This window comes from Ammospiza nelsoni, chromosome 20 (genome assembly GCF_027579445.1).
Source record: "Ammospiza nelsoni isolate bAmmNel1 chromosome 20, bAmmNel1.pri, whole genome shotgun sequence".
Lineage (NCBI taxonomy): Eukaryota > Metazoa > Chordata > Aves > Passeriformes > Passerellidae > Ammospiza > Ammospiza nelsoni.
This window is the reverse complement of record NC_080652.1, coordinates 6,749,286-6,774,966: the sequence shown is the minus strand read 5'-3', so window position 1 is coordinate 6,774,966 and position 25,681 is coordinate 6,749,286. Positions and strand designations below refer to the sequence as shown.

General features: G+C 52.0%; 1 protein-coding gene across 2 annotated transcripts; it reads right to left on the bottom strand.

The window, feature by feature from the left end:
• PTPA (protein phosphatase 2 phosphatase activator) lies at positions 1 to 25,604 on the bottom strand. Of its 2 annotated transcripts, none has more exons than XM_059486246.1 (10): positions 25,585 to 25,604; positions 23,188 to 23,288; positions 21,957 to 22,043; positions 17,030 to 17,155; positions 16,168 to 16,285; positions 14,615 to 14,714; positions 13,642 to 13,766; positions 13,068 to 13,168; positions 8,550 to 8,657; positions 1 to 3,665 (listed from the first exon to the last, which is right to left on the bottom strand). In XM_059486246.1, the coding sequence occupies exons 2-10, from the start codon at positions 23,245 to 23,247 to the stop codon at positions 3,591 to 3,593; spliced, it is 900 nt and encodes a 299-aa protein (XP_059342229.1). In that variant the 5' UTR covers positions 23,248 to 23,288; positions 25,585 to 25,604; the 3' UTR covers positions 1 to 3,590. The 2 variants fall into 2 exon arrangements, with proteins under 2 accessions (XP_059342229.1, XP_059342228.1); XM_059486245.1 differs by lacking the exon at positions 25,585 to 25,604 and adding an exon at positions 25,304 to 25,404.
• Between the last annotated feature and the right edge of the window lie 77 nt (positions 25,605 to 25,681).

Below are 25,681 nucleotides of genomic sequence, written 5' to 3'. Positions count from 1 at the left end.
TTCTATTTTTCATTCTGTTACTTCTAATTTTTATTCTGTTATTTCTATCTCCACATAAGGCTGCTTCTCTCAACTCTTACTTCACCACTGGCTGCCATAAGAGATCGCTTCTAAAGGAGGGCTGTGAAGGAAGAGACAGGGCAAGGCTGGCGGCGATTCACGAAACGCACCCCGTGCAAGGCAACAGCTGCTAAACAGCAACACGAACTGGCCTACGTTTGGCAACCCCAAAGATCCAGCTCTGAAAACTGAATTTAAAAAAAAATGGCTTGGTCAGTGGGCTGAGGGGGAAGATGGCCAGAAACCCACGCTATGTCTGCTTCCCCTTCCCTGCGCGTCATGTTCACCGAGGGACGCGCTCAAGACGAATTCAAGAGCCTTCAAAGACAACATTTGTGATCCAAGATGACATTTCTGCTCACCAGCCACCCCTCCACACTGCTGCCACTTTTAGCTCACACAGTTGGCCTGTGTTGATGGAGAAGATGTAACCCAGAGACAAGGAAAGGAGCATTTGCTAAGCACAGCTACGCTACCTTCCACCGCTTGTGAGAAAGTCTAGGTTTAATTTAATCCAGGTCTATTATAAGTCCAACAAAGCTGCTGAACTACACTGATGCTGGAAGTCCTGAGTCAGCTCCTACAACAGGACAGGAAAAACATCTGAAGGAAAAGGTTCCAGCTCTCACCCTGCCTTAGCAACAAGGCTCAAACATCCTTTGGTTTTAAGAGTCTCTGATCTTCAAGAGATTTGCTGGCCTGGGATCAGGCTTTGCACATCACCTACCTGCCAAACTTCAGATGGGATGGGGGTGGACACAGCAAAAAAGTTAATAAATAAACCACACAATACAACAGAAAGACACCTTGGAAGGACACAAAGACAGACCAGGTGCACTTGATCATGCAGTTAAATAAAGAATCAATTTTAGTGCAAGCACGAGGTCAACCACCGACACAGCAAGTGCCTCCACAGGGCCTCTTCCCTGTGCTGAAGGCTCCAGCCATTGGCTTCACTGGCTCTGCTCCCAAAGCAGGAGCAAACCCAGCCTGAGAGAGACCAACACAGTCACCAGTGCAAAACACAGAAACTTTAATTAAACCTACAACACAGGGGGAGGTGGGAAGTGCTGCTTTGGACACGGAGCAGCCCTGGTGCTGCCACGTGCGTGGGCAGAGGAGCTGAGCCCATGGGGGATGTCACTGGAGCAGCAGGGAGGCAAAGCAAGTGGCTGCCACGTGACAGGGGCACATCCCAAGCGGGCTGAGAGGACTCAAACGAGAATTAGCTGCTTGACATCCCAAAACCCCCAGCAGGACAGATGTGCAGACTCGGGCAAGCAACAAACACAAAGCCGTGCGTGAGCCTCCTCCCACCGCCTCCGCGGGTCCCCAGCCCAGGGACACTGTCCCAGGGAGCAATGCTGCAGCTGCAGGGGAAGGAAGCACCTCTCCACCCTTTTTTGGTGCTGTATTCCACATCCTGGAGTGCCTCCCATGTATCCATATCAAAATTTCCACCCATCCTTTTGCATGAGAGCCGCATTTCCACAAGACAACCTAGAGAGATGTTTTCCTGACCCTCAGGCAGAGAAAACCAGGGGCTTTTTGCCCTGCCATGGCTGGCCAGATGCTGCACAGTTATTCAAAGTATGGGGACACCTGCCAAAAGACACAGCAATGTGAGGGGACACAGGTGGAGACACCATGAGTCTCTGCTCCACTGAAGATGGACTCATCAAGTCCCAGCAAGCACACAGATCTCCAGCAACATTCCAGGAGTGGATCCATTTGAAAAGCAAAGATAAAACACATCCCATTTAGGAGTAAAACAAGACTTAACCCCAGTCTTCCATTTTCATTTAAAATAGAAGTTTATAGTTGTTTCAGGCAGGTCAAAAGCTCCTTGTCCCCCACCCCCTGCCCAGGGCCAAGCCAGGAGCAGACAGGACAGCAACAGTGCCAGAAAGCTCTGCTTCAGCTCTGTGGACATTTCACCACCTCTTAACTTAAGACTCTTTTTTACTCTCCTTCCCCTGAGTGCCTGCAAGAACCTTTACAAGAGGGAGTGAGTAGGTCTGTTAAAAATAATGAAAAAATAATAATAAAAAAGAAAAAGATCACAACCACGTTTCCTCGTCCCAGCCCAGCAGTAAAGCAGTGCAGCAGCAAAAGCTGAGCAGCCTGGCTGGGGGCAGCCCCTTCATGGTCTGCAGGAATGCCAGAGGAAGGATTCCTGCTGCTCCTGATCCCCAGCAAACCCAACCCAGACCTCTGTCCCTGCCACACCCAGCCTGGAGCCCCAAGAAGAAACAACCCCACTGCAGCTGCAAAGCTGTGCACCAGCTTGGTCACGACCTGTGGACAGACAGCTCATCTCAAAAACAGCACCAGCCCTTTCTGCCCTCCAGTGATGCTGCTGGTGGGATCCACACCACCTGTCTTACACACACTGCTGCTGGTGGCACTGCAAGTGTGGCTCCCCTGCCTGAGGTCCAGCACAGCAACACCAGCAGGGAAGGACAAAGGGAAAGAGCTTTTTCCAGGTATAACCTGCTGTCCTGGGCTATTTATGCTTTTGTTTCCAGCATGAGTATGTGAATGCATGAGAAGCTGCATGCTGTCCCCTCATGCTGCCTGTGCTCCAGGGATGTCCCCCTCAAAGAGCTGCTTCATGGGGAAATCCCTTTGCCACGGGGGTGCCACTACAATTTATCACCAAGCAGGAGCAACCACGGTCACCTTGTGCCACTGAGGCCAGCCCAGCCCCAGAGCAGCAAAGCAGGGGATTGTAGAGGGCAGGTTGGACCCAGTTATGGATGTGTGTGAATGTGTCAGGGTTTGTGCCAGTTCAGAGGGGGCCTGAGCAGTGTCTTTGCATAGCTGTTCCCACAGAGCTGGGTCCCTCCAGGACCTTGTCTCCAGCTCCAGAGCCAGCTCAGATGCCCACAGCCAGGAGGTTCCCAGCTTCACCCAAGAGAAGAGGTGCTAGTGAGAAAGGAAGGCCTCTTGCAGAAGAGGTGGAGGGAGGGCGCTCTCCTTACCCAGAAAAAGGGAGAGATGGTATCCTGGGCTTCCACAACCCACAGACACTCCCTATAACTCCCTTTTCCCACTTCAGACCTCCAGTGCAGGCAGAGCTGGCTGATACAGACACGCACAGGCTCACACCTCACCCCACGCAGCTGTTTCCCAAAGTAAACAGCAACAGGAAACTCCAATGAAATTCAAAAGGGAAATTGCAGTTACCACTGCCCAACACATACACACATGCCTTCCTCCCCTCCACACCCCTTTCTCTTGGGAAGCCAAGCAGAGGCCTTTTCTGCAGGGCAGCCCCTGCTCAAGCCCATCCCCATTCCCGGCAGGGACACAGCGGAGCAGCGCGGCCCCGGCTCGGCCGCTGGCGAGATGTCCCCAGGGTGAGGACGTGCAGGAGGAGCTGCTCCAGGTCCCATCCCTGTGCTTTGGATCTGTGGTTGCCGATGAGGATGTGCAGGAATGGATGGGCTGGGTGGTGAGGAGGGGTGAGGGGAGGAGGAAGAGCGCCGTGCTGTGCCTCCGCTGCCTCGGCTCCTCCTGCGGTCTCCTTAAGATGTCACAGGCTGGATGGGGAGCAGGCTGCCAAACTTAAAGTGCTGGATCACAGGAAACTTCTCCAGGCACTGCAGCAGGAGAGATAAAGAGAGGTGAATTCACGAGACGTTTCCACCTTACACACATAGCCTGAGCCACATCCTGCCCGCAGGGTCAGGGCTCGGGGCCACTCAGCTCAGACAAAGGCAGAGGATCAGCCCCATGTTTTCCCCCACACATTCCAGTCAGGCTTCTCAGGCCAGTAGCACTTCATAATCCCATCCCCTTCCCTTCAGCAGGAGTAATTTTCTTACTGAAATTCAGTATGGGGAGGCCTGGAGCATGAGCAGAAGCAGCACGTCTATGTCAGCAGCTTTCTCCCTCAGCATTCTCCTTGCCCGAACTGATGTCTTTAAAGAGTTTCACCCTACAAACACTGAGAACTGCAGAATCCCCTGGGGCAGAGAGACCCTCCCCTCCAGGCCAGTGCCAACACTCTGGGTTTGAGGCACCATTCTGCAGCTGCAAGGCACTGCCCAAACTGCATTCCAGACTTTCAGGTCTTTGATGGACAAGCACCAGTGATTTTGCAGCCATAGTTTAAGATATGATCCTATTTCTAACAACCCCTCACCCCTGAAATTCCCACCTCCCATTGAAGAGTAATGGATCACAGGTCAGTCACACAGACCCACTACAAAGCAGATCAGCTCAGAGCTGCTTCCTGCAGCTACACCAGGGCCCTGCACAGGGTGAGCAGGGCTGCAAGGGCACAGCCCCTTCCACTCAGCAGCCAACAGCAGGAAGGTCATGGATTGTGGTCAATAACGTCAGAGTTTGCCAGCACTTGTCTGGCAGAGCCACTCAGAGCTCTTGTTTTTGAGTCACTGCAGACTCAGACTGCCCAAACCTCATGGAGGGCTCAGAGCAGGCTCCACTCCATCACACAGAGCTCAGCAGAGTGTGTTCAGCCATGATGTGGGTACAACTCTCCATCGGAAGGAATCTTGTGCTCTCCACGGGGCCAAACTGGACTTGCTGCAGTTCTCTGGGGCTGGAGAGGAAACTGTGCTGCAGACAGCTCTCACCCCAAGGCAGGACTCAGGCACAGGCACCCTGCCCTCGTGCTGTCATCATGAGCAAGCAGGAGGATCAGTGCCCAGAAGCCCAGGCCTACAGCAACCCCTTTGGAGCCAGAGGTCAGGCAAATGGTTCCAAGCACCAGCACAGTGGAGCCAAACAAGTTTGGAGGTGGTGAAAGTACAGCATGGCTGCATCCATCCAGGGGAATAAGAGCCAGGCAGAAAACCACAACTCTCCGTGGCAAGGAGAAGAAAGTCCTGTGAGCATCAGGCCATGTCACCTTCAAAGCTTCCTAATGCTCAGAGCTGCTGCTGTCTCTCCACACAACCACTTAGAGAAACTCTCAGAGGAAGCAGGGCTGGGTAACACGGGCATGAGGGAAGAGTAGAGAGAAATGAACACTGGAGATGCTGACAGCTCCAAATGTCAGCCCAATTAGCTCCAAGGAGTCCCATGGAAGACCAGACTGGTTTGGGCTCCAGATGAAGAGACTTTACCACCAGTGGGAAGAAGGGGTGTCCATTCCATGTAACACATCACCAGTACAAGAAGAGACAAGCAAGAAATTTCTCCTCCTCTTTTCAGGACTAGCACAAGTTTACTGAATTATCAGCTGTACAGGGCCTTCCTTGCATCAGCTGTGGATGAAACTGTACCAAATTCAACTGTACCCTGCTCAATTTCAGGCTTATTTCTTCTTGCCACCATCTTGAGCCCACTGAAGGTCTGCTTGGGACTCAACTGGGGAGTAGATTCATGCACCAAGTCCAACCTTTAAAGATGGAACTGGGACTAGATTAGTTACAATGGAAAGTATTTCCTGACTGACTGCAGAGGAGGAAAGGTCAGGAGACTCAAAAGCAGGCTCAGGGGAAAAACATCAAGGCTGCTGCTTTAACCACACTCTATTCTGTCAACTTCTTCACTTGCCTTTGATGGAGAGAATAAGAAAAGCCCATGGACTTTCAAGCAAACACCTTCACCCATTATATTATAAATAGACACATTTGGGATTTCATAAACACACAGAGTTGAAGACACATTGTCTTCAGTCTACTGCTCATCTGCCCTGGGGTGCCTGGATCCAGACCACAGCTCCTGGACACACAGACACACCTGAGCTCTGTGGCAGCTGTTTAAAGCCATCCCACAGAGGAGACAGAGAAGAGATAAAGCCTTTGGAGTGTTTTTTAGATGAGCTAGGTCTGGGGGCTGCCCCACTCCCACCAAGTGGGGTTTCTCCTGGTCTGTTTCCAGCAAGTGACCCCCTCCTCTGCTGCTGCCCCCACTCAGTCCCAGTCCTGGCCAGCACCATCCAGCACCCAGCACTTCTCAGGCACCCCAGGTGTGTTACAGAGCTGGAGCCTCCAGCTGAGTGTCTGATTTCACCTGATCCAATTGCAATGGGTGATCAGAGGGGCAGGGAGAAGGGAGGGGAAAACAAATAAAACCTGAAATCTTGCTCTCATTTTGCCAGTTAGACAAAGCAGCACCACAACCCCAAACCTTCCCTCTCTTTGCCATCACATGCCCCAGGCTCTGCCACAGAAGCTGCCTGCCTTGAGCTGGACAAAGACCCATGTCAGTACTTGAGGGGTGCTGCTGACTTCTCTTCTGCTAATGCTGGCAGTGGCTAACTGCAGAGAGACTGCACTGGTGGAGGCTGCACAGAGAGCAGAAATACACCAGGAGCCAGCAGAAAAGAGACAAGGTCTCCAGCAGTGACTTTGTGCCTGGCCTGAGACACCCAGATGGATTCAGTTTGCAAAGGATGAAGGTTAAGTGACTCCCAACCTTGTGTCACTCCCAGAAAATCAGTCTAAGAGATGCTCCAGTTGCAAATGTTGGTGTAACCTTCAGGGCCAGGCACACCACCACTGAAAGCTCTGTCCAGCCATGCTGCCATGTCCACATCCACACCCCTGTCATCCCCCAAGCCAGGGAGGAACTGACTGAGCCAACAGCAGGGTAGATAACACCCCAGAACAGATTACATCTAAAGATATATCTATTGATATACCTATTATAGATATAGATAGAACCCTAAGGACCCCTGAGCAGGAGTGTCCCCTCTCCTCTGCCTATCCAGGTGAACACAACTTCCATGCCATGGCAAGAGAGGACAACATTGCACAAGGATCATGTTTTTAGGATTAGTCCTTTAAGGCCTACAAACATTATCTGAGGAAAAAAAACTAAATTTAAAGCTCTTTAGTTGACTCAACATTTTTTACACTTTAGCCTAAATTAGTACCATTACCCTTCCTAGCAGCTTTTGCATTTTCCCCTTGACACAGCTACATTTCAGATATTTCCTGAAACCTACCAGTACTGGATCCAGCATTTTCACACAGAAAGTCACCTGCTAATCAAAACAGACTAAGGCCTTGAGAAAAGACCATGTCTTGGGTGAACAAAGAAGAATCTCCCAGTCCTCTCTCCAGCCAGGGGACAGGTAGATCTGCCAGCACATGTTGGCTCCAAGACATCAGTGAATGTGTGCACTGCACAGTGAGTTCCTCCAGCCACATACAGGTGGGAGCAACCACGGCACAGGGCATGTGGGGCACCAGGCAGGAGCACATGAACATCCCAGGCAATGTGGGATGCCAGGGGAGCATCCAGCTTGTGAAAGAACTGATTCAAAGGAAAGGAAGGACCACAGCAAGGCTGTTGAGGCAGCAGCAGACCACACTGAAGCTCTAAGTCTTAGGACACTCCTGTTTCACTTTAAAGGCATTCACAGTGCTGTGGTCTCCCCTTCAGCTCTCACAGCTTAGGCTCCAGCTCAGGGTTTTCCAGCAGGCAGTGTCTCTGGCCCCTGTGTTGGAGCTGCAGCCCAGGGACAGCCCCCTCTCTGAGCAGCCAGGCAGGGCTCGGCCCCAGCCCCACTTCTCCTCTTTGGAGGCTGGGAGGAAAACTGAGCTGGGGGCGGAAGGAGCCAGCGGGGCTGGGAGTGACACCTCACAGATTAGAGAGGTATGTGGCCTGGAACCTAAACACAGGATGTGCAGCAGAGGAAGGGCTGGGGGAGGGAGCAGCCTCAGGCACAGTTAACCCCTTGGTGCGCTGGGCCTGAGCACAGCTCTGTGTCCCAGCTCCCAACAGGAGCATGGCTGACACCAGCAGCACTGCAGGGTGTGGGATTAATTCCTGCAGGCACCACCAGTCCCCGCCCACCCGGTGCCACCAGGGAGTTCCACCATCCCTGCTCTTCCAGTGCTTTAGTGCAGCCAGTGAGTCCTGCAGAGCCAACACATTCCCTCTGGAGGTTCCTGTCCTGCTTCCTCCAGCCCAGGGTTAGCTTGAGCAGGAAGGAAGATAAGGGAGAGCCAAAACTGCCCAGTTCTGCAGGTCAGGGTTCACCAGGAAAGCCTGGGGCAATGCCAGCAGAGCTGGTGGGCGGAGGGTGGCCAAACCAGAGAGGTGGCTGTGGTCTCACTGGGCTGGCACATGGCATGGATGAGGCTTGTAGAAAGGGTAAATCAGTAGGAAGCATTCAGCCTGCTCTGGGGCTCCTGAAACATGGGATGGCAATTTAAAATAAGTGTCTTCTAGCTGGTAAAATGGTGGACCAGAAGAACAAGCAGGTCAAGATGTTAGCCCTTATTTGGAAATCTGCACTTGCACTATGGTCAGACAAGACAAGGCAAAAGTCATGTTTGCAAGGAATGGCCACTTTGGGATTGGTTTTGGGGCAAACACGAGGCAGGAGCTTCCTTCAAGCCAGCAGCACCTGAACAGCCAAGGGCTCCCAAGCCACAGTCAGCAAGGAGTAGCAAATGGCTGTGATGGGGTCCCCACACCTGGAGCAGCACAGGAGCTGACCCAGGGTGCTGTGGGAGAGCAGGTGTGTGGCTCAGCAGCCTCCCCCTGCCCACAGCACTCACCTCTGCCTTGTACATGCGGATGAGGCCCTGGTTGACCTTGGACCAGGAGGGCACGGCGCTGATGTTCCAGAGCTGGTTGGAGTGCTCGGCAAAGGGGCCTGTCTTCATCTGAAAGAGACCCAAGCACAGGGCTGAGGGAGCTGGGCCAGCCAGGAAGCTCGAGCACCACAGTGACTCATGCTCACACTCTCTCCAAGCAAACATTCCCACCAAGCCCAGTGACCCACGCGGCAGCCACCTCACTGCGTCCTCCCTCCCTCCCTCCCGCTGTGGCCACATCACATGGAGCCCTGGCAATCCAGCTCCCCTCCTTCCCTGATAAAATTAAACCTTTTCCTGCCACGCTTTCCTAATCAGACCTCCTTCTGCACACCTCCCTTTCAATGACTGTATTAAAAAAGCCCCACATAAGTCCCGTTCTTCCCCCTAGCAGAGCTTGGCTCAACGCTGTTCCTATTCTACCCAGAAACCTCCCAGTGCAGCACTGCTGGGCTTTCCAAGAAAATGACTCATTCCCCATTCAGATCAACAACAAGCAGCAGCGACAGCCATCGCTGCCTTCCCTGAATACAGAGGGCAGTGCAGGTTGGCAGCAGCTCTGTGTCCACAGCCCACTCCACACCTGCCTCTAGCTGAGGAGGGCTCTAGGGGAAGCAGGAGCAGAGGGGACATGCTCTCCAAACTAGCTCCAGAGCTGTGAGCTGCTGGCTTGCAGCAGATGCTTTACATTTTTTTTTCTTTTTTTTTATACTCCGCTGTTTCTCCTCCCAGGGCGAGGGGTTTGGAGGAGGGAGGGCAGGAGGGAAGCTGCAATCAGGGGCAGTTGCATGTAGATTCCCTGGGTGGTTGCCTCTCCTTCTCCTCCATGAACAAAAACAGACCCTCAGGGAGAGAAAGAAACACAACACGGCCACTCTGACTGAGGGAAGTTCCCATGACATCAGAAACCACAAGGCCGAAGCTCACGCTAGAGAGGAGCGTGGGGAGAGAGGAATCTCTTGGACTCTCATTCCCGACTTGGGGCTCGAACAGCTAACCCCTTCCCGCTGTGCACGCACAGGCCTGGACAGAGGGTGGGAAAAGCGCCTCCAAAACAACCTCTCTGCTCACTGAAAAAGCAAGCAGGGCCAATCAATGTGCTTTGGGAAAATGCTGCTGCCTTTCTGCAATGCCTGTGTGACACCAGCCTGCAGCAGAGGAAGAAAGAAAGAAAGAGAGGGAGAGAGTGGGAGGACCCTGAACCTCCCTGTTTGGAGGGTGATGTGCTTCAAACCCGCTGGCCTTGGGGATGGAGCAGCAGGGGGAGCGGGTCTGCAGCTCTGCCTGGTGCTGGGAGAGCAGGGGTGCATCTCCACTTCCCCTCAGAGGTTCCTGTGAGCTGGGGGATGACAGCTGAGCCACTCCCTGTCCCCTCAGCCACACGCTTCCCTCGTGGGCACGAGATGAAACGTGCACACACACAAAGCACAGCGTTACCCAGGGCCAGGATTCTGCACCCAAAGCAGCGGCTGCCAGGGAGCTCTGAGCCATCAGAGCCTCCCCTCCCCACACAGGAGCTTTGGCTGCCTGGGTTTTGACTCCAAACCTTCCTTCCCCTGGTGTCACTGCCCTTCACAGGGGCACAGCTGGCATCAGCCACCACCACTGTGCTCTTCTCCCCTTCCCAAGGCAGGGAGAGAAGGAGGCAGGCACAGCTGGCCAGTCCCAGCTCATGCCCACTGTGGCCCTCCTCACCCAGACACCCAGCAAGGTGGCTTGGCCATGGTTTCAAGCTGGGGCGGGAAAAATAAGAGGGATGAGAAGGGGAACAACAAAAAAAATCTTCTCCTTCCAGCCACAAAGGGCGAAGAGGGAGAGCTGGGGGGAGAGCGAGAGGCGGCGAGCGCTGCAGTCCCGCAGTGACCCCAGGGGAACAGAGTGAGTCAGAGCAGCCATATTGAGCAGGAAATTACTCACAGACGTGGCGTTCCTGCCTCTCGGTTCCCAAGAGAATCGGCCTTTTGTAAATGGTTCCTCTGTCAGTGCAGGGGGGAGGGGGACGGCTGAGGCCGTGCTTTCCTGTCAGCTCCTTCCCTTCCAGCAGAAACCTGAGCCCTCCCTTCCCAAATTTAGAAGCCAGATTGAAGCTGAAATTCCTGCTGCCTGCCCTGAGCTCTCAGAGGAGCATCTGGGCAAGTGCACTGATCCCCTACAACAGCTGGGGTGTGCCCAGCTCCCCTCCCTGCACACCCACAGGCAGCCCTACATCACTGTCCTCTACAGCCCCTGTGTGGCGGGCACCACAGGGATGCTCCCAAACCCTCCTCATCCTCACGCTTTCAGGTACCACACACACCCACCCCTTTGGCAGGCAAAGGCAGCAGCAGGGGAACAAGTCAAGTCCCAGCCAGCTCTGCAAACCTCACCCTGTTCCAGAACCATGTGTTAAGGTCCAAACCCACCCTGCAGATTTCCCAACATCAGGTCAGCTCATGCAAAATTCAGTGCCGTGCCTGGGCACTCCTCTAAGAAGGATGCCGTGGTGGGTTCAGCCTGGACATCATCTTGCTGCTGCTTTAAAAGCCTGAGGTTTAAAAACACACCTGACAAACACCACAACAGCATATATTCATATTCCTGAAACATCACCTGGGGGCTGAGAACAGTACCTGCTCAAGAGAATATTCTCTCAGTTGACAGAAAACAACCTTCCTCAGTTGTAGTCTGAAACAAAACCTGCTCTCATGTCGGCAAGACCCACTATGGGAACTGCTGTGGTGTTTGTTACATGTTTAACACCTTTAAAGGAGAACTGTTTCCAGCTTACAAGCTCAGAAGAAAATAATATTATTCATTTATTGAAGTCTTTAATCCCTTCTATCTTTTTCCCCTGCTATTTTGTTTTGTTGTTGATTTTGGAGAGAAAACATTTGGAGGGCACTGAGGCTGCCTCGCCCCCCCTAGTGGCAGTCACGGCCTTCCCGGGAGCTTGGGAGGCAAAAAACCCAAGATTTAAAAGGAAAATCTTCATAAAAATGAAGCAGTAACCCGCACGGAGATGCACTGAATATTCCATGGATTTGGTGATGCAGGTTGCTGCTGTCCCTTTTAGCCCGCGGCAGGAGGGCCAAGAGGGCTCCCTGCCACCAGGTGGCACTGGGGATCTCGGAAAAAACACTGAATTCCATGATTCACAACAAATGTGCAGAAAAGGAGCTCAATTCCCTTATTTGAAAAGCCTACTAAAAAGCTGACTTTCTGCAGGCAGAAGCAGAGTGACCTGAAGCAGCAGGACTGTGCTGGGTATTTTAAACATCACCTGTCAGCTGGGCACTGCAGAATCTTCTACACACGTTTCAAGAGATGGATGTTTTTTAACAGGTCAGTGCATTGCCTGGATATCACAGAGGCCTAAACTAAAATAAATCTTTGACCATCTTGGCTCCTGGTTTCCTGTCCTCATCTTGATCTCTTCCACCAGCACCTCTTTATTACCCATGGTATGATTTATCTTGGCATTAAGGGTTAAACCCTGTGAGGTGCTGAGTACCAACAAACCCTACCAGATTTAGCAGGACTTGACACAACACCTCCTGGGGTTTGGGCCAAAGGCTCTTATAAAGATTTCCTACATGAAAGGCTAAGTTCATATTCTGTAACCTCCTTTCCCATCTAATCACTAAATTAGAGAGGCAGAGAAGGGGGAAAGTGAACAGAACAAAAGGGAAGAACTGCACTCTGTCCTTCAAAATTAATCCCATCAACTTCCTCCTGCCAGAGACAAGAAATCCCTCACCACAACAGAGAGGGTAGCTCCTGCTCTCCCTGTCCAGACTGTGCAGTGAGGGAACTGGGAGAAACACAGCCAAATCCTGCACTGATGCTGCAGGCAGCAAGCCATGAGCTCCCTCACTGAGAAACAGCCCAGGGCTGCCAACGAGCAGAGCATCACCCACCCCTCTCCAAAGGGCCCTGCAGTGCCTGAGCAGAAACAGCCCTGAGAGTGCTGCCAGCTGGGGAATCTCTGCACCACCTCTGCTCTAGGTCAGCTGCAAATAAGGGGAATTTCATGGGCAACTCTTTTAGCAGAATCTGGAGGAGACAGAGCAGCACAGAGGTTTGGGAGCCTGCCCTAAGGCTGCCAGGCAGCACGCAAGGGCTGAAGGGAAGGGAGGTTATCTTGGCAAGCCCAGACATTTTGCAGCTTCCCCTTCATCTTCCTAGTGTATCTACAGGAATCAGTCTTCTCCATATAAGCTCCCACTGACTGATCCAAGTGATGATCCAAAGTTATTTGTTTGCACTTGCTACAGCTCCCTTCAACTACAATCCACAGCCCATCCAGCTTAATTACACTTTCTTCTCAACATCCCTGTCTCAGCTCATTCAAGGAGAACACCTCTGCCATGCAACAATGGTTCATCTGCACAGTTCCATGAGAGCAAACAAACAGGCAAAGGAGGAAGAACAAAACACTGCCAGAGCCAAGTATCTAATGTCAAGAGAATGTCCCTGTGGGACAAACCTTCCATTCCTCACCTCTGTAATGAAGAGGATGCACTCCAGGAACATGAAGTCCTTATGGTTTTCATTTACCACTTTCTCATCAACAAAGTGCCGAGGCTCCAGGCTGGGATGGTCTAAAAAAAGAGACAACAGGAAGTAACCTGCATGGTAATCCCCCGAGACCAAGTTCAACCTGGTGGTGTGCTGCCCCTCACCCAGAAGCACAACCCTTTCTTTAAAAGGCAGCACAGAGTTGCTCCCTTCTATCTCATCTCCCACTCCAGTGCCTCTGCAGGGACAAAACTCCACAGAGCAGAAACTGCATTTTTTAGCACCAAAACCAAGATTCTCCTTTTAAAAAGCTTCATTGCAGTCATTGCAATAAAGACAGAAGTACTACACAAGGAAGCTTTCCATCTCCCAACCAGCTTTAATTGGATAGCTGAGGTAAAAAAAAAAAAAAATCCAAGCCCGAAACTCTCCTGCTGTATTATACACAAGTCTGACATATTTGAATTTAAAAGTCAGCCCCAAGTCCCATCATCTTTACAACCTAGACAAATTGGGCAGAGGGTAACCCAGGACACAAGAAGATTTTCATTAGTACCTATCAGCTGGGAACTGCCCCATATGAAAGGCAGGAACTGGAAGTCATCCAAGCCCCACACACCCTGGCTGCCAGCAGGTTCCATCCTGTAGGTTTTCTGCAGTTTTCGCATCACTTCCAGGTACCTGAGACCAAAGAGAACAGGAAGGGTTAAGGCAGGGCCTTTGAGTTTTGTGAGGACAAGAAAAACCAGTTGAGGAAAGGACACAATTTATCACTTGTAAGCAGGACCCCCACACACAGCACAGTTCACAATATATATTCAGCTTTTGCCATAGAATGCAGCTTGATGGTACCTAACACCAAATGCACAGAGAAATCCAGTGGCAGGGGTTTGTTTTATCTGCAAAGTCTTATGATTGTGCAGATCCTTCCTCATCCCCACTGTTATTTGAAAACATTGACACTTCACATCCCTTCACCAACTTCCGAAAGAGCACAGAGTTTTCTACCTTACAGCAATCACTACTTCCACTTTTCAGGTGGAAAATTAAAGTTGGAAATACTATAGAAGGAAATTGTTTCCATGCCACCAAACAGTGATACAGCTGGGATTAGATCTCTGGACTCCAAACACCCATTCCACCAGTTTCATCACTACCAACTCTACTTCCTGAGCTGGAAACACATCTAGAGGAGCAGTGGAGGCCTGCCAGTTGCATAGATTTTTTATTTTTGATGCCTAAAGAGATGTTAGATCCTCTGATCAGATATTCCTGTCTATCACAAAGCACAGCCTCACCCACAGAGTTCAGTAACTTGTGCTCCACTGAAGTAACTTTCCAGAAGGACACTCTGCCTCTGAAGACAAGGGGCCATCACCTCTTTTTGAGACAGTTATAATGGGTCAGTGTACAGTCCATTAAAATGTACATCTGCTCCTAATTTTGTCTAAAATTGTCTTCAGCTTTCCCATTCTACCCTTCCCCCCAAACAGCCCAATACTCCAGCCCAGCTCCTCCCATTACCTCACCTGTTAAACACTTTGAAGACAATGGCCATCTGGTCATCCACTCTGAGCACACCGATTTTGCAGAGGCAGCACAGAAAGGCTGCAAATGCAGCTTCGTGCCCTGGAGTTAAAAGACAAGAAGAGACATGACACAGGTGTCTCTGGCCTCCAGGACAACCTTTCTGTGGGCACCACAACAGCTCTGCACCAATCACAGCAGTCACAGTCCCCTCTCAACCCTGTTGTCACTGTTAATGCCATGAGCTGACAATATTTCATCTCCCTGCAGCACCCACCCAAATTATACCTTCCAGACATTCATAAGGTGATCATTAACTTAGAGAAAAGAAGTTCTTAAGGGAAAACAGCTCCAACTGGGCATGCTGGGAGCAAGGCAGGGACTTTCCCAGGAGCTTGGCACAGCAAGGGAAGTGGAGCACTGCAGAGTCATCTGCTTGGAGGATGCAACAGAACCTCACATCTGCAAGCAAACAGATTTCCTCCTGCTACAAAAATATCTCAGTGTTGGAAGGATGCAGATCCCACAACACTGCCAGGAACAGTCTGTCCCAGAAGGAACTGGGATCTCAGGCTAAGCCTCTGCAGCTTGGCCCTCCAGCTAACAGCAAGGAAAAGAAACAACCAGCAAACCCAGAAATGCCTTTTAGTGGGAAGGGCCATGGAAGAAGGGAGAGTACAAGATGAGCAGTTCCACACTATGGACAGGTGCAGTTCCCAGTGTAGGAACAAAATGCACCCATGGTCTGGACACTGTGAGCTGGGACACGGGCCCCTGGCTTGGGACACACGGCTTTGGAGGAGAGGCTGAATTTCCTTCTCTGAGCTGACCAAACCCCATCCAGCCTTTCCAAGGACAACATCTCCCCCTGGTGCCAGTGAGCCGCAGCCAGCACTGCACAGCCTCCAATCCTTCAGCCTTTACCCACAGCCTCCTCTTCTTCTCCCTGCCCAAGTCCAAAGCCACGTTTCCTTGCACTCATCCTGCTCTCCTGCCCTTTGGTGAGCACACAGCTATCCTCCAGAGAGGAGCAGAGCATGCAGACAATTCTGTATTTAGTTCTCACTGAAGCCTGTGTGGTTACTTCACCAGCAATTCAGTATCTCCTCATCTGCTTCTAACTTCAGATTTCAAAGTCCCTCTGTAAGCAGTGATTCCCTTCTAGGGACCATCAGACCATTAAGATGTCCCTCTAGGGACACCTCCTACTGAACATGAACATGGTTCTCACTCTAGTTCCAATTCAAGCTAGTATATTTTATCCCTTCAAACTGTCTGCTGCAGGACTGCTGCATGCAGTGAAGCATGTCCTACAGCTCATCCCAGAACAGCCTGGTTCCCATCTCCTTGGATGAGATGTGAAAGGGTGGCACAGCTCCAGCTCTCAGTCACAGCCCACACGGGGCAGAGGGGTGAGGAGGCCCTAAAAAGAAGGTGTTCATTTCAAGCTGGCCCTAAAAATAGTGGCAATAATGTATTTAAATAAATACAACACCCAATTCCAAAGGTCCCTTCCTGACAATCCCAGCCCTGGCCAGGGTGCAAGCCCAGGTACCTGTGCCATAGTCAATGCGGGTGGAGTTCCCCACGGATTCCTTCAGGTACACGGCCACTTCTGGGGCAGCATCAGCCAAATGCTTGGGAATCACTGCTGACACCAACTTTTCTGCCTCCTGAAAGACACAAAAGACTCCCCTGGATGAGCACAGATCTGTCACAGCTCCCAGGAACAAGGCACCCTGTGCTCAGATGCTGTCACAGCATGAGAGCTGCAATGGTGCTCTGCAATGCCTGGAGGTAGCATGAGGGAGGAACAAATTCTCCTGTTGGAGGAGTCATCTCCAGAGATGGAACAAGTCAGGGAGAGCTTGTCCTGAGACCTATTCAGGCCACACACATTCTGTAGGACAGAAAAGCCTCATCACCCAAGCACATTGAACCAGTTACCCAGTGAGCCATCTCCAGGACAAAAGCACCACTAGAGCAGCAGAGCAGCTGCAAGGCCACTGCTGTTGGGACTGGGGCTGTGCCGCCTCCAGAGCTTGGTGCAGGGCAAGTGCTCTGAGCTGAAGGAATTCAAGCAGTTTTCCTTGATCTTTCTCTCATTTTATGACACAGTGGGCAATTACAAAGCAAAGGAATTCCTTGGGTTTGGACAGCCCTTGTGACTCACCCAGAACTTGGAGACCCAGCCAAGAGCATTTACATGGCCCATATGCTCTCACAGGAGGAAAAAACAGCACCAAGTCTATGGTAAGTGATGTGTATCAAGGGGTGGATCCTTCAAGGCTTATCTGAGCAATCCCTCTGTGAGCTGCTTGGCTGCCACACAGTGATAGAGCCATCCTCCCACCCTGCTGGGCACACTGCCCTCTCTGGGAGCTGCAGGTAACACCACACAGCACAGACGTGCTCACCTGGTCCAGTTTGGCGTACCAGGTCCTGAAGGCTTTGTTCCCAAAGCGAGAAGGTTGATCAACGGGCGGGGTTTCATCGATCCATCTGTCGAGGGTGTTCAGCAGAGCCACCAGCTTTTCAATGGGCTACAGAGAGCAAGAGGGTGAGGGGTCACAGGGACATAAAACAGAGCAGCCCCATAGTCTGTGACATCTCTCCCCTTGATGGGAGTCATTAAAGCCCACACCAAGGTACCCAAGAGAGGAACGTGGAAATGGGCTGCACCAATCCTCCTCAAAATGCAGAGGGGACAGAAAAACCATTTTTCCCTGCAGGGGAGCAGTCCAGTACAAAACCCAGCCTGAGGCTGACTCCTCATTCACCCACACAGTCTTCCATGAGCTGTAACAGCACTGTGCTGCAAAATCTCTTGGAGAAGAGCTGCAGAACAAGACTCAGAGGCAGGGAAGGGACCTTCAGCACAGTAACTCAGGCTCAACATCTGAAGAGTCCTGCATTCCCCATAGGATAAAGAACAGCACATATACAGTGCCATGCATCCTCACCACTGGCTGATGATATGATTTAAAGGCCCTTCTCAAGGCTCTAATAATTGTCCTGAAGTCTCTTAGGAGCCAGGATTAGCAGCTGATGTTGTTAAACCACGACACATTTGTACAGCAAGTCAACCTTGTCAGCACGAATCCTGTTGCCTCAAATTCCTACCACCAGGCAGCTCCAGCCCAGGGACACCCACTGCATGTGGCAAATACAACCTACCCAGGGGAGGAGGCAGCCTGGTTAGCCCACCAGTGCTCCCATCAGAAAAGGAATGAGAAGCTCTCAGAGAAATGTCTCAATTCAAACACAAAGCTGAAGGGAAGACAGCAACAACAGCAAGACCACAGCCATGTTTCTCACAACCAGTGCTGGAAGTGAGGGACCCATGTGGAAGGAAAAGAGGTGCAGCAGATGGCACAGCACAATGCCTCCAGCTGTGCTGTCAGACCAGAGCTGGCCAATGCACACCATCTCCCTGCCTGGCCCAAATGGCTGGAGAACAGCTACACTCCCCATACCAAGAGGCAACACCACAGGCAGCACTTTTAACAGCTCCAGACAGTTTCAGCAGGCTCTGCTGACAACTGGTCAAGCCTGCCAGAGGCTCTGGGATTCTCCCTGCCTGACTCCAAGCAGCTGGAGAGCCATCAGCCGCCACAGCAGCTGGCCAGGCCCCGGGCAATGTAGGCTCCTCTGTCTCGAGAGGGGATTCCTCCTTCAAGGGGACAAAGAGGACAGCAGGAGCGCGGCTGCTTTGACTTTGCTGGAGGCATCGACCGTGTGAAGCTGCCTGGTCTCCTGGGTTGTGGTTCAATTCTTCACGCTGCTGTCGGGAGGACAAGGAAACAGCAGAGCCCAGCAAGTTTGCAGCCCTTGAAGTGCCACTCAGAGGGGGTGGGCAGAGCCAGGCATGGCAGAGCTGTGCTGCCACTGAACCAGCTGCAGGTCACTCCTGGGGGGAAGGGTCTTGTGGCAGACACAGCCCTCCACAGACAGTGACTCCTGAGGTGCCACCCCAAGGACATGGTGGGATCCTCCCACCCCAGGACTTCAATATTTGGCCACTGAGCCAGACCAGAGACTGGGACAAGACCTGAGCACACTGAGAACACGAAAAAGGGACAAGACAGCCTAAAGCTCTGGGTGCCCCTGAAGGCACTAACAGACCAGTGCCCCACATTCATGTGGACCAAAGCCCCCTCTGCATCAGCTCCCTGCTCCCAAAACACTGTAGGAATCAAACACATTCCCCCTGCACTGGGCCATGTTTGGACTCAGCCCTACTCCTTCCTGGCTATTGCATTCCCCTCCAATTAAGCAGCAGCATCCCCAGCACTGGGTTGCATTAAATAATTAAATCGTGCTGGTGATTTATCCGCCGGCACCAGCAGCTCATTATGAGCAGCCACCGTATTTCAAACCCCTCCACGAGCACTCGGTGCTGCCTGGATAAATGGCTGCCATGGACCAGCTCCCTCCCTGGGGAGCAGAGAGCCCAACCTCCCCTTCCCCACTCGCTGCCTTTAAAGGGATTAAAAGCCCAGCCCCACTGAACACGGGAGAGCAGGACCCAGCTGCTGGCTCAGCCACATCAATAAATAATTAAAGAGCTGTGGCTCATTTTGGGCTCAAGGCCCTTTGAAAAGGGGGTAACTAAAAGAAGCAGCTTCCCATTGTCCAGCAGAGGAAGCCTGTACATCCAGGGCTGACCCCTGTGGGGAGAAAGGAGCTTATGGGAACACAGCCATCAGCACCACTGCAGCCTGTTTTACCTGGCTGGGTTTTTAAGCTCTATTTTTGCTTTACCTTTTCAGTGATCAAAGCAAGGGCAGCCTCCCCCCTGCTCTCCTTGCTCTTCTCGTTGTGCTGATTTTGCATCTCCTTGACCCTGAGTCTGCCACCGGTCCCAAAGGCAAACCACAGGGCTTCCTACAGAGCATAGACCTGTCAGCAGCTCTCAAGAGCAGGGGCCAGGCAGACAGAGGTGCTGAGGAGGCATCACGGCAGCCAAAGCTGCCTGTGGCGACCAACTCTCCCCCTCTGGGCTCCTCAGGCCCTGTCAGAATGGGGAGCTGATAAAATCAGAGCCTTTGCTGTTCCCCCACTTCCTTCCTGGAAGCAGAGCAAGCCACAAGACCGACCAGTTTCCCCAAGTGCATTGGGCTGTTTGACAGGAAGATCTGCTCCTTGCATGGCAAAAATTAACCTCGTCCTCCTCACTGCACTGCACCTCTGATCCAAGGCTGCAGCCCCAGCAAGCTGCTGATGGATCCCCACATGGAAAGCACTCCCTCCAGGAGGGGAAGGCAGGTCACAGCCTATCACTCACACAACCTTGTGCCAGACACAGTGTCTGTGCCAGAGCCTGCTATCAGCGCCTGTCAGATGCCTGCAGCAAACCCTGGACAGCTCCACACAATGTGTCAGTAGGAGCAGAGCAAGCTCAGCAAGTCTCCAAGGGGCCTCAGCCCCCACAGGATCCAGCAGAAAGGTTGGTATCAACACACACTCTTTGGAAACCACTAAGCTGCCTCTTTCAAAGCAGAGCACACCATACTTCCGTTTTTTATTCCATGGCAAAGCAGTAGCAGTAAGTCACAGAGTGGATATGCATTCAGCAGGAAGGATTTCAGGAGGTCATTTGCCAAAGGAAGGTGTCCCTGGCATTTGATCAGGGAGGAAGATGGGATGGCACAAAAGCACATTGGTAGCAGGTACAGCAAAAGAGAAGAAAGCTGAGCAGAGATGCAAGAAGAGGCCACGAGGGGCTGAGCCTTTAAAAGCACAGATAAGCAGTTTGATCTACAAAGGAGCCTGTGTGAACAAGCAACCTCATCAACAAGACAACCCTGGGAATGCTCCACCTGTGCCTCAAGTCTCAGGCTCCTGCTCTCCTCAGTGTGCAGGGAATGAGATTTGCTCCCTGCCACTTCCCAAGCAGCTGGGATTGTGTCTCTTGTTTGTTACTTGGACTGGGACCATGGATGGAAAACATTCACTCCAAGAGGGCTCTTCTGCAGACACAGCCCTGGGACAGCTTTTCCTGACAGCTCAAAGGGCTTGTGAAGAGGGTTGGGTTTTCCCCCCCTCTCTTTGTTTTGTTCATTTTTAATGCTTTGTTTCCCTAGAAGTGCTCTGTGAATGGTCGGGAACAAGCTAGATCATGACAAAGACAAAACTCAAAGGTGAAATGCAAACAGCAGAAAGCAAGAGCAGCATTTGACAGCAGTTTCTACTTAATTGAAGGAATAAAAGAGGGGCACAAAGCCTGTTAGGGAGAGACTCATTATCCCTGATCCCCTCCATGAACTACAGGGGAGTTTCTCATTCACACTGGCTTCTGGAAGGGAAGGCTGGACTCAACACAGTACTTCAAACATGCAGACTGGATTAAACACCACCATCAGCTGCCTTCCCACACCAGAAAGAAGCTATAAACACAGGGCCCAGTCTGCTCCCATTTTGCTTAGATCTCTATGCATCGCTCTCAGCTTTCTTGCACAGCCCTGATCAATAAAAATGTCTCCAAGAATCTCCTCATTGCAGCACAGACCAAGGGAGGGGATTCAGTGTGCAGCAAGGAAGCAAAGCTGGTGGCCAATGTGTGCTCTGGGGATTGGCAGCACCCAGAGAGCCCTCAGGGCAGCAGTGACACCATTGAGGGTGCCTGCCCTTTCCCTGTGGCCCTGAGAAGGTGAACAGCCATTAAAATTGGCTCTGGCAGCAGGCAGGGACAAGTGACAGCCACTTTCATGCAAAGGGAAACCAGGTGCTTTCTGCTTAACACCTTGGAAGGGGAGATCCTGCCCCACAGGTTAAACCTCCCAGCCCAGCCCAGCAGCCCTGAGAGCTCTGCAGACCCCAGGACCTTTAGCAGGACCCTGGGCAAGGCAGGTGACACACCTTGAGGTCACAGCTGTCCAACCAGAGCTTGCACAACTCAGCTACAGCCTGGGCTGAGGACATGGGTGCAATTAACACAGTCTGAGCAGGGACAGGGAGATAAGTGGTTTGAGAAGAAGTTTTTGCCCATGGGTTTTTGTACAGAAAAACCACTTGGGGGGCAGGAATGGCACAGACATCCCAGCCTTTTGCCTGCACCCAGGAGAGACTATCACATCTTCAAAGCATCACCTCTGCTTCTGCCCACTTGCTCAATTTCCCATCCACCAAGCACATCCAGAGTCTCTGCATCCTGAGGGGAGGATGGCACCCTGATATTTGCATCCCCAACCACAGCCCAACCATATTCAATCTCCATTGGCTCCCAGATAAGTTACTAATTCATTCCTCATCCAGGAAACACTCACTGTAAAGCCAAAAAAAAAAAAAAAAGTGAAAAAAGGCAGGAAAAAAGTAACAAGGGGATCCAAACTCTTGTCCTACCTCTGAAATTTTGTATTCACAGGTCAGCTTCTTGCCCCTGACACCTTCATTCAGAGTGAGGATGAAGCCCATGTAGTCTGCATATGCCTGTGAAAACAGCAAGAGGGCAGAGCTTTAGGGAGAGCCCAAGGTCTGTCAGAGCACAAAGCACAGCACAGGAGCATCCTGCACCCCAAGGGAACCTCTCCCAACACACAGCACTGCCTCCTTGGAGACACCCGGGGGTGCAGGGCTTGCTGTGAAATTGCTGCTCTTTTTGGCAGCCCCAGAAGCAGTAGGCAGGTGGTGACTGCAACACTGCAAAAATTACAGGAAGGAGAATCCTAAAAATTCTCACACTGACCCCAAAATCATTCCCTCAGTTCTCATCAGGTCAAATTCAAACTCCTCAGTTCTGCAGAGTCTCAGCTGTGCCCAGGCATTGTGTTCTGCTCCTCCCAGACCTGTGCTTTACCTTCCCTTTGCCCCTAAACTCTTGCTCTGTGCTCACTAAAGGGAATTGGGAGACAGCCCAGGCTCCTCATTCCCTCTCTCTTTAGATTTGCTGCTTTGGAAGCACCATCTCCAGTGCAGCTCAGCAGCACTGCCACTTCTCCCTCCCTGCCTCAGAATCCTGTCCAGGACCAAGTCCTTAAACCCAGGAGACTGAAACTGGAAGCTGCACCCAGAGGTTTGTCTGACACCTGGCCATAACCTCAGTTTCCCTCAAGACATCTCTCATCAGTCATCAAGCAAGAATTTGCCCCTAAGAGGTGGGACAAGTCTGGGCCAACACCTCAATCCCTCAAAGGCAGAGAGGGCAGAACCTGCTTGTTCCACCAGCTCCACACAGGCTGTAAACAAAAATTATCCAGGAAATTGAAGGGCTCAGCTCCAGAGTCCTTTCCAGAGCAGCACAGTGGGAAGGAACCAACCCAGGCTGGTGCTACCAGGGCCAGGCAGCAGAGCCATGTTTAAGGTGAGCTCAAACAGGGCTGGGTAAATCCAGTTTGGTTATAAAGCACAGGCCAGGAAGGATGAAAGTCACCAGCTTCTCATCCAGCTTGCTGGGAGGAAGCAGTAATCACTACTGCCAAGTAATTTTCCTACAAACAAGCACCAACTCTTCTTTAAAACACAAATTCAATTATTGCCCATTCCCTGCCCAAGCCTCCTTTACTTCCAGACCAAACCTGGCTGCCACCAAAAGATCAGCAGCATTTTCCAGCACTCCCTGTCCCCAGAGCCATACCTGAGATCGTTTCCACTTGGCCATGTCAGAAACCACATTTATCTCCTTTTTGGGGACCATGAAGCATTGCTGGACAGGAGGAGCCACCTCCTCAGAGGTGCCTGGGAGATACAAAAAAAGACATAAAACAGAGGCACTGGGGAAGGAGAAATCCTCTATTTTTCTTACTTAGAAATGAGCTTTATTTCTCAGGAGATATAAAGCACACAAATCCGTCCCAGCTGGGCTGTAATCTCTCCAAGTCCTCCTCACCAACATCCTCCTAAGGACACTGCAAGCCTTCAGACAGAAGCATTATGTCTGTTTTCATTGTTAAAGATGCATTTCCCATTCACAGAGAGACTAGTGCAGGAGATAAAAGCAACATCCAGCCAGTTTAATTATTTCTGTCTAGTGCAGCCAAGCCTCAGGTCATGCTGAAGCACTGAGCTCTCCTACAAACTAACTCTGCCTTGTTTCTAAGTGTTAAGCCTGACCTTCATTCCTCTAAAAGGATAATTCCTGCATGGACAAGCTGGAGCACTGCAATAAATGCAGCCCAGAGCCACAGCTCTGGTCCAGGCAGCACCAGGACTTGGGGGATGATGGGCACAGCCTCTTCCAGGTGGAATCTGTGAAGATTGCTTCATTTCAAAGCCTAGGATGTAATATTTAATGCAAATAGGAGTTGCTAATGAATTAGAGGGGATCTTTTCCCCAGTATCCAAGCCCAGGGCCCATCCTGCAGAACCAGAAAAGTTCCCAGAGATTTAAAGTAATTTGTAGTATGCTTCTGTAAGTGCAACTTTTAATAGGAAGAGGCAGTGCAGAGAGCACTGTCAAAGAACCCGGGCACTAATGTCAATTTATGAATTCTGTCAGAGTCACTCAGATCACCTTTTTAAACCCAGAAAATCTGCAGGCATTTATGCAGCACCAGCTGTCCTGACACACTCCTGCAACTGCTGTCCCCAACCCAGCCAGTTCAGGCACTGTCTCCCTAACAAACCACCAAACTCCAACTCCTTAAAATATCATCAGCTGCATTTACATAGAAAACACCACCCAGAACCATCAGCAGCCTTTTCCACAATGCTCTCTAGCAGGCAGATCTGATTAAAAGGGATCCAAAGTCCCAGGAAGCACACAGAGTCCACTGTAGATTTGTCATACAACCTTTGACAGTCATTGGACTTCTCTGTCTTTCATATTCCCCATGCACAGAACAAATTCAGCCTCATCTCCTGCCCTGAATGTTGCAATGTTTGGTTCATTCCTGCAGAAGTTACAGCAAAACTTCCAGGTAGGAGGACGAGAGGAACAACATGTGATGAATTTAAATTAAAGACACGTGTGTCTCTCTTCTGAAAATTCAGCACACAACTCACAGCGACTGGCACCACAGCAATGGAGCTCTGCTTTTAAGAGTTTATAACATGAAAACAATGAAAACCTCCCAAGCAGTGAAGTGAAAAGGCAAACATTGATGTGCCCATCAGCACAGGTGACACATAAATCCCAGGCCAGTGTTCTGATCTGGATGTTTGCCACTAACAGAACTGCTTTCATCTCTTTGTGTTTGTTTCTCGGCCATCACTGCTTCTGACCCACACTTTGTGCAATTCCTCTTGGTGAGGAGACCAGGAATACTCAAGAAAGGAAACAGTGAGGCTGCAGGGATTACAGTATTCTGGGATGAATACATAGGAGTCTAAGCCTCCTGGTATGATGGAGCACAGCTTTATGACGAGCAGCAGGCTGGGCAGACGAGGCACTGCCAGGCTCGTGTCGCGGTGTGAGGAGCGGGAGTCAAAGAGAACCAGCCACAAATCCGGGCTGGGGTCACAGGGATCCCCGATCCAGAGCCTCAGTGCCGACCACCAATCTCGCCCTGGGGTGGTGCCAAGACTCGGGGCCCCAGGTCCTTCACAACCTCAGTAAATTGCCCCCTTCCTCCCCCTCCCCGGGCCGGGCGCTGCTGCCGCCGCCCCCCGCAACCCGGGCCCGGCGCCCTCGGCCCGGCACCCCCGGAGCGTGGGCCCTGTACCGGCGCTCCGCGGCTCCGAGCACGGCCCTGAGAGGCACCGAGCGCAGCCCACAGTCCGCAGGTCCCCAGAACCCCCCGGCCGCCGCTCACCTGCCCGCCGCTCGCTCTCTGCCATCTTCCCGCAGCCCGGCCCCGCCGCCCCTCACCTCCCACCTCCGCGCACGCCGAAGCCGCCGGCGGCCATCTTTGAGCAGGGCACGCCGCCCGGCCCTGCCGTTCCCGGGGCTGTCACACCGTGGAGCGGCCGCTACCGGCCACCGTCGTGCTCACGCCGCCATGTTTGTGTAGGGCGCGGCCCTCTCTGCCCATACCGGGGAGGGACGGGTGTGCGCCGAGGGCAGCGGAGGGGCGAGAGGCAGGACCCTCCTCACCATCTCCCGGAGAAGGCAGCGGAGAGAGGGTCCGCAGCACGGCTCCACCGCCGGCCGCGGCGCTCCTTCTGCTCAGAGCATCACTCTGCCTTTCCCA